Here is a 9,049-nt window from a genome sequence, read left to right on the forward strand (position 1 = left end):
ATACATATATATTATTCATACCTTCGGTGTATAGGACACAAACAGATATTGACATCAAATTTTGGGGTAAAAAAGTACGTCTTATACACCGAAAAACACGGTAGTGAATATGTGATATCCGACAAGCCCAACTTATCTTAATATCTTATTAATTTCACTTTTATTTCCATCTTAACTTATTGTAAAAACACACAGTATCGATTATATTTATATCGGTCATCTACGTTGACACTAGGTGTATAATTCGAAGGGCGAAAACAGATTTCAAACGAGCGTGCCATATAATCGTGAAGTAAAAAATATTATCATTTACCTTCTACTCCATTAAATCTATAGTTAAAAACGGCGCGTCAATGAAAATTAAATGTACCAGAAGTTAATAGAATATTGGATGTAACGCACAGTGTATAGACATGGATATTCCACTATTTAATTGATAAATTCAACTTTACTACTAAATCACACAGTACCGAGAGCCAAGAGACTTATTTGAAGTAAATTTTGTTTATTTGTTCTATAGTTATTGTGTGAACAGAAATGTAATTATGAGTTTAGTTCATCGTAATTTTATTTCTTTTTTGTGCATAGTTTTTATCAGCTAATATTTTCAGATAAACCAAATTTAATGTAATAAGTTACTTCTGATTTAAATTAATTTGTCTAACTGATCCACCAGATCTCAAAATCAGCTTTTATTTCTTTTTGTTTACTTTTAACAGCTGCCATCGACTTATATTTCCTTTAAGTACGCAAAAAAAGCAAACAGCTTTTTAAAGATTTGTTTGTTTATTTTAGAGCAAAACTACAAAATGACCTATATATGTACTGTGTCCACCGATTGGATCGAATTATAGTGTTATGAGTTCCGAAGCTTATCGTTGGGGTACCAGAGGAGTTTTGAAAAATATAATATTGTTATTTTGCAGTTATAATTTTTAAAACATGGTTTACTGAAAGAAGTGCATATAGTTAAGACTTGGTTGTCGTAGTTTCAAACAGTGTTATTATTAATAAAACATTTTTAACTTTCTTAGCTCGGGAAGCATCAGTTCACCGAATCTACTGGGTAACGAATTATCCTCACTAACGTAGGGCGTGTTTTTAACACGTGTGTAATTGCCACATATATTATAAAGCGGCTCCATAGGTCCCCTGTAATGATGAATAACCCCCCATTTCTCTTCCACGTATTTATATGAAACTTTTCTAATCACTTTATCTGCACGATAACCTCCTGTTTCTTCTACAATCTCGGGTCTAACAACGTACTTCGAACCCCAGTAACCTTCTGGCACATAGTAACGAGTGGTTTTCTGGAAAACTTTGTAAGGAGGTAACGGAGAAGGTTGAATACTAGACGGAAAATTAACACAAAAGACAGCCTGGGAAAAGATGAACTCTTCTAAGCACATACCAGCAGCCTCCTGGACCTCCATCAGTAACTGAAGTAATGAAGTTGAATTGCGAGGCACAAGGAACTGGTCAGAGTCTACTACTAATACGAATTCAACCTGGAACATTGAACGATAAACACAATCTTGGAGAGCAGCCCACCAGCTTCGAAACTTTTCAGGAAAGGTTGGCCAACCTTTCTTTCTGGCATTCCAAGGGAAAACTAGCACAGAAGGGTCATTTTGAGACACCCGTTTAAGGAACTGACTTGTAGCAATAGAAGAGCTAGCGTCATAAAATTTAAAATAATCAACACCTAAAACTTTATAATAAGCTATAAATTCAGCAAGATGAGATTGGTTACACGAGGAATAAATAGGCTTGACGCACACTGCAATGCTGTTGGGACGAGAGAGGGGCCGATTTAAGTGGCGAATTCGTACCCATAATGGTTCCTCGGTAGTTGTGTTACTCACTATAGCCACTTTCTTCGGTAATTCATAAGTCTGGTTAAGGTCACAGATAAATTCTAGGCTGAGTTCCATCCAATCTCCCTCAAACATTTTCCTCCATCTTGGCTTCACATGAATAATCGCTGGACACTCTTGGCAACCAGGGTCAAATTTAACTAAACATCTAAACAGATCAAGCTCAGCTGGACGTTTTGTAGGCCAATAAAACTGTGTCATTCTAGCTATGATGCGTATTGTCGGCTTTGAGACTGTCCTGTCATCCAGATAGGCAGAGTAAATCAGCAGGTTTGGATCCACAAGTTGCCAGTCATCCGTCCAGTTGTCTTGATGTGCGGACTGTGCCAACCATTGTCCAGGTTCCACTTGCGATAAGCTACACTCTCTGGATGATACTATTCCATCCGGCTCAGCAGAGGAATATGAGCGTGATGTTTTGTAATTTTGTTGGATGTATATGAATTCAGGGTATAAAATCTGGACGAATTCGTGAAGAATAACTATGTTTAAGACGACAAGCACTAAGTATGTCACTTTGCTGCAGATAAATGTGATACACCGCATTTAAATACACGTCTTTTAGGGAATCCAATACTACAGGAAAGAAAAATGACAAATCAAACATTTATGTTTCACTTTTGTTTTTTTTTATTAGTTCGCAACTTTACGTAAATGAAAATTTAATAAGAATGAAAAAATGTTGTTTATTATGCTATTTCTATATAGTCTTTATTTTGGATACTTGATTGTAGTGTAATACACGTTAAACTTATTGTAAACCATGGCTGCAAATGGTAGTGCAAGAGTCAACAAGAGGGAATCCTCAATAGCCGCGGCTGTAATTAGATCTCAAATTGTTCAAGAGATGGAGATACGAGCTAAAAAATTTTTATTTAAAGAAAAAAAAACTCCATGAGCCGCTATGCCGTGGCAACAAATAGGAGGGGGTTGATTAACCAACGGCGGGATTGGCGTTTTCACTGACATTTTTCTTACGATGATTCTTATCATAATCATCCTGGTCTATTAGTAACTTTCTCACCCTGAAATCTTTAACAATAAACTGTTTGCACTCTACATTTACATACAGTTAACTAACCAGTTATTTTCAAGTATTTTATCGCTTCTTCTCTAATTAGTTCGACATCAATACGAAATAAATCACCACGATATAAGATATATAATTTAAAATAAATCTTCTAGGGGCAACGTTATAAAACTTATTGATACACATTTTTCTACACTACAAACCAATCCTTTTCCTCTTTCTGAATTGTCTTAATGTGTTCCTTAAAATTAAAACATAAACATAATACGGTTATCTGTATGTTTTATCATACCGTACGGTCTTACATGGCCTTGTGGTTAGAGTGCTCGACTCGTAATCTGCACGTTGCGGGATCGAAACCCCTCAACGTATGTGCTCGCTCTTTTCGCTGTGGAGTGAGTTATAATGTGACTGTGAACTCCACTATTTATTGGTAAAAGAGTAACCTAAGAGTTGGCGATTAGTATTGTTTACTAACGTTCTTTCCTCTAGTCTATCACTTGAAAATTATGGACGGCAAAGATAGCCCTTGAATAGTATTGGGCGAGAACTCAACAAGCATACCATAACCAGAGTATATGTACTATAATTATAGAAGGCTGAAAATTTAGCTACTTTTAAATTGGATTGATAGTTTTACACCTAATAGTAACAAGAATAATCAAAATACAGTACCCAACAAAATCCATGTAATAAACTGTAAAAATGTGAATTTATTAGAAACTACAAACATGTTACATACCTTTAAATTCCAACAGGTTTCATGTAATACTTTTCTTCACTAAAAATTAAAATTTGAGGCCGCTCATTGTTGCACTACTGGTGCTTTTCTACCTGTAAGGTCAGTGTAAATAAAGCCTGTCTTTTCTATGCTCTTTATGAAACACATCTGTTGAAGGAACTATAACAGCTGGCTCGACAAAAATAGACAGTTGAGCTGTTCTTTTTAGAGTTTTCACACAATTCAGATTCAGGAAATCTTAATTTGACGTAAAAATAATACTTAGTCACTCTTTTATTTACAATGATCATCTACATCGACACTAGAATAAAAATCCGAAATTTGAAAAGGGATGGATTTCAAACGAGTTGTCCATAGGTTTTCCAGGAGAAAGAAAATCCATCGTTTCTCTATCTTTACAAAAAACCTACATCAAGAAGTTTCTAGTTTAATACATCACTTTATCTTGTTTTCAAAGAATTGTTTCTATTAGGATTTCTCCTAGAAGAAACTTCGCGTCTGAATCATGTGAACATTCAAAAAGAGAGAGCTCAAATGCCTAGTTTCGACGATCCATATGTTTTAGTTCCTTCAAAATGTGTGTTTTATGAACAGCAAGCAAAAGACAAACTTTACACTGACTTTACAGTGTTTGACTTGAACACATAAGTATAATTTCTAATATGCACGAATACACACTTTCTTTACAAATTACTTCAATGAAAACTTATGTTATATTCGATTTTGGAACCTTGTCATGTCTTAACAGTCTACGTAGCCACATCCGGTCTTGATGTTCCGTTCTAAAAGGCTCCGTCGTAATGCTGTCATATCAGAAGCACAATACTACACCTTGCATGCTTTCCATAACTAGTGTACGAAAAGACGGTTTCCTAGCCCCCCATTTCAACAGCCACGCAAAAATCCATCGCGCTTCTTCTAGTGACTTAATTAGTAAGTTAAAGTATTATAAAGGTATGTGACAGTTTAACAAATATCTTGAAGAAACAGCTTAGTACACGTCACTTGTGTTACTTTTCCACACTGACGTCCTTCTCGATTATGTTGTGTACTATTGGCTTGGGCACGAGGACAGCTTTTGCCACTCACTTTTGTGTTCATGGATTCTAGCCTGTTACAAGATGTTGCACTTTGCTTGCCGTGGCTGTTGTACAACTTGTTGCAGGTCTCTTTTTGGTGGTCCTAGTGCCCTAAGTTGGTCCGTTTTCCTTTGTTTTCTAATCCTATTATGTACAACTGATATTCCTGTCTTGGAAATTCTAAATAACCAATCTGAATACACATTCTATGATTTGAGTGTCTAAATTTTTGCATTGGAAAGGGCTGTTACATACCCTTCCCAAAAGCGAACTATTTTAGGTGGCGTCACATACTATCTACAAAACACTATACAATGTCAAAATGGATTTCTGACACATGCCTTTCTACTCTGACTTTGTTTTTATCAAACCACGTAACTCAACTGCTGCTGCAGTAATATTTATAGATTAAACTCTAATGAAAAAAAAGATAATTTGGTTTTTCGTTTCTGTGTGTGTGTGTTTTGTTTTGTTTCGTGTGTGTGTGTGTTTTGTTTTTGTGTGTGTGTGTTTTTTGGTTTTTTTTGTGGGTATTCTTTAAAAGCCTTCAGTTATATATTATACTTAAGCTTCTGAATTGAGGGAAATACGCATATCAATGTAAACATTTTATGAAGTATAACAAAAATGTATTAACTGTGTAACGAAACAAATCTCGTCTTCTTTCCTACATGTCCCCTGGTTGGTCAGCGGTAAGTTTTTTCACAACGCTAAAATCCGATTCCCCCATGGTGGACAGTTCATTCTGTAGCTTTGCGCTAAAACAACTTCTTCCTTGTATGATCGATGAAGTTCTGTCTACCGTCACTGACACGTTAAAACTTTTCGCCATTGTATAACGTCACAAAATAAACCCTTTTGGTCGATGTATATGTAAGGTATTCAAGACTGTCTGTCAGCTTGTTTATTTCATATTGAGTAATGAGGATACTTGGTACTTGTGATATTTATACCTGACAGTAAGAACCGTTTTTTGGGGTTAAGTTTGTTTCAGATTTTTTGGGCATAACAACACAAAAAGCTATCTGTACATAAACGTCCCTAATGTTGAACTGACACACTAGAGAGAATACAGCTAGTCAAGAACACACACACCGATAAATCTTGGGCTATTCTTATCTGGTCGAATAATGGAACCTGACCATCACTAATATAGAGTACATACGACCCCAAAGTGCGGAGCACGTTTTTGCGACATTGGAACGCAGACGACGAATCTTCAAATTTACAGTCCAGGCACACTAATTATTATGCTACGCATGACCTCACTGGAACTAGGGAAGTGAATATTAGAGACTTTAAGGTATGGTTTAACAATTAAGTTAAAAATCTTCTAGTGTTCCTGGTGGTATCAACAATCGCTTCAAAAATCACCCTTTCAATTTTGTTTTTAGCTTTGTTTATCAATTCCAACTTAAACAACTATATTGACATATTTCATGTTTTACAAAATGGACACCTATACTCTATCCTAATGAAACCGAAAACTTAGTCACAGCTGAAGTTTGTATTCACCACAACAGTTATAAATAAATACCCAAATTGATGGTATACTTACTGTCTGGTTACCATGTTCAGGATTGAATTGTTTGGAATTTCGCGCAAAACTCCACGAGGGCTATCTGTGCTAGCCGTCTCTAATTTAGCAGTGAAAGACTAGAGGGAAGGCAGCCACTCATCACGACACACCGCCAACTCTTGGGCTACTCTTTTACGAACGAATAGTGGGATTGACCGTCACCTTATAACGCCCCCACGGCTGAAAGGGTGAGCGTGTTTGGTGAGATGGGGATTCGAACTCGCGACTCTCAGATTGCGAGTCGAACGCCCTAACCACCTGGCCATGCCAGGCCGCCCAGTTCAATGACGTCTGTTTTGTTATGCTGTTCTATAGTATCGTGAAAACAATAACAGGCAAGTTCAGTGCACTAAACACGTGAGATACAGTAGGTGTAAATAAGCCACAGGCTACGGCATGGTTTATATTAGTTTTATTATTGTTCTTAATACAATAATACACAAAAAGGTACCTTCGCGTAGTCGTCCCTGAACTATTAAACTAAAGGAAACATAGTTAGCTAACAGCATCCACTATTAACAACACTTGGGCTAATCTTGTGTGGCCGAATAGCTGGATTTGTCTGTTACTCTTATAGCGCACCACGGTCCCAATGTGCGGAGCGCGTTTTTTCGGAAACAGGCTACGAACCATGAACTCCAGGATTTAAATTGCGACCACGCCTATCAATATATATGTATGTATTTAAAGTGCGCCTCGCTTACCAATATACATATATATATAGGTTTCGCCTTGCCTTAAGAATATCAAACAGTTAAGAAGGCTAATTTGTCATTGTAACTTGATAAAAAATAGAATTATTATTATTAAACTTCATTTATTAATTATCAATCAGAGACTTCTACATTAAAGAGTATAGGTGTGACTGAACATTTGACCTCATGAGGGTCTAGAAAACGCCAGGCTCTTTATTCTCGGAACACGACACAGGAAACATCGATCGCATTCCTGAAACATAAGACTTTTGTGTTTAATAGATCAAAGGACAAAGTTACACGGATGTAAGTAACTAATAAAACAGTATTACTCCTACGATTGATGGTTATTGTAAACAAAAAACAACAGAAAATCAGCGTAGCCCCTAAGAAAGTCAAATTCAAACGTGACGAAATGTTGTTTCTGACATATATTTTAAACAGTATCCGCTTTCTTAATCCAATAGATGTGTCAATGTGTAAATTAGTCGACTAACAACTAATCAGTTGCCAATTTTAAATATAGCTTGTTGTTTTTATTTGGTCTAGAAACTTGATAAAAACTTGTTGATTTGCTTATTCCAAATTGTTTTAATGTAATGTACTGAACCCTCTGTAATATTTATTACAAGATGATTTTCCTTCCACTGCATTTTAATTCTTTAATAATCTAACTAACTTCCTTTTTTTATTTTTATGTTAACCTCGTAAGCACTTAAATATTTGCTTTGATATCCAAGTTTTCCAAAAAAAAAAAAACCGTGTATGTAGTTCTAAGCGAAAAGTAGTTTTCACTGCCTGTTTATGGTATAAGCTAGCTGTAGTTACACAACATCACTTGGAATAAAACTATAATGTAACTTGTAACTGGTGCTAAGCATTGTTCGTCAAACAAATGTCATAAATGTATATGATTACTGAATTGTAACGACACTCGAAATAAATTTGTATCATTTGGGCTTGCAGTGTAATATACAAAAACCTAAGTTTAATTTATTTTAAGCACTTCATTCTTGTGATTAAATATAAAATCATACGTGACAAAGGATAGTTAGTTATGCACACTACTAATAAGTGCCTTAACATATGTTGTTTAACGCAAAAGATCAATACACCCTCATAATAAAGGCAGGTCATTAATTCAATATGTTTAATACAGGCAGTTTTTCGGCTTAAACGTCGACTTCATTATCATGTCAACGCAAATCCATACAGATAAAAATTAGCATCGGTAGACAGATAACGCCGCATAAGCTGTCATGCTGCTTCACAAAGCCTTTTCTGGTTGGTTGGCTGAAGTTAAGCCATGATAAAGCTACCATCTCGGTGGGCAGGAAAAGCTAATCTACAGGGTATATAAGCGATGCACAAATAGCAAAGAACTATATATTATTCAAGTTTGTTCAAGTTACTTCTGTCGCCATGACGATACTATGGCTTGCATTCTTCCTTGTGGTTTTTCATGGTCGGTTATGTTGGACAAGACCACGACAGGTAAGATCGCCCGTTTGTTATGTGTTTGATTTTCTTGTCAACAGCTTTGCGTCAAAAACAGTTATTCACCTCTTGAGTTTGAGGATATTTCAATAAACAAGCTTATTAGGGAAACGTTTCTACTTTTTTTGGCTGCTTAGTATTTAAATAAACGAGGGGGCGCTATTAAATCATATCTGTTGATCAGACATTGCTTGCAACATGAATGAGTTTTAAAACAATATCTTATTTAAAGAAATCGTAAAAGTATATTGATATTGAATGAAAAAACCCACTTATATAGTTCTTTGTAAAACAGAGTTTTAAACAAGTATTTAAAACTCATATTCAAAAACATGACGTAACTAGATGTACTTGCGCGGGGTCTCCGAAAGTGATCTGTTTCAAGAGTAAATAAAATCAAAATTAAGAGTAACAGATATTTTTATTTCTTGCTTTTGAATTTCATATGTCATGCTGCGTTGTAACCTACATGTAGAGTGCATAATTCTTCTCGTGATTCATGGCATGCGCACGTTTTATTGACGTCACGACAGTACAAATTGCAACG

General features: G+C 35.7%; 1 protein-coding gene across 5 annotated transcripts in view; it reads right to left on the bottom strand.

Moving 5' to 3' along the window:
• The window catches only part of LOC106458696, an 11,086-nt gene extending 7,321 nt beyond the window's left edge, over positions 1-3,765 (bottom strand). For 2 of the 5 annotated variants that reach the window (XM_022384977.1, XM_022384978.1), the window contains exons 1-2: positions 3,653-3,765; positions 1,836-2,456 (exon numbers count right to left, since the gene is read on the bottom strand). In XM_022384977.1, coding sequence (XP_022240685.1) covers positions 1,836-2,426 — 591 coding nt within the window. In that variant the 5' untranslated portion in view covers positions 2,427-2,456; positions 3,653-3,765. The remainder of the gene's footprint in view (positions 1-1,835; positions 2,457-3,652) is intronic. The other 3 variants (XM_022384976.1, XM_022384975.1, XM_013918239.2) reach the window with 2 other exon arrangements.
• Between the last annotated feature and the right edge of the window lie 5,284 nt (positions 3,766-9,049).

Source organism: Limulus polyphemus, unplaced genomic scaffold (genome assembly GCF_000517525.1).
Source record: "Limulus polyphemus unplaced genomic scaffold, Limulus_polyphemus-2.1.2 Scaffold502, whole genome shotgun sequence".
Lineage (NCBI taxonomy): Eukaryota > Metazoa > Arthropoda > Merostomata > Xiphosura > Limulidae > Limulus > Limulus polyphemus.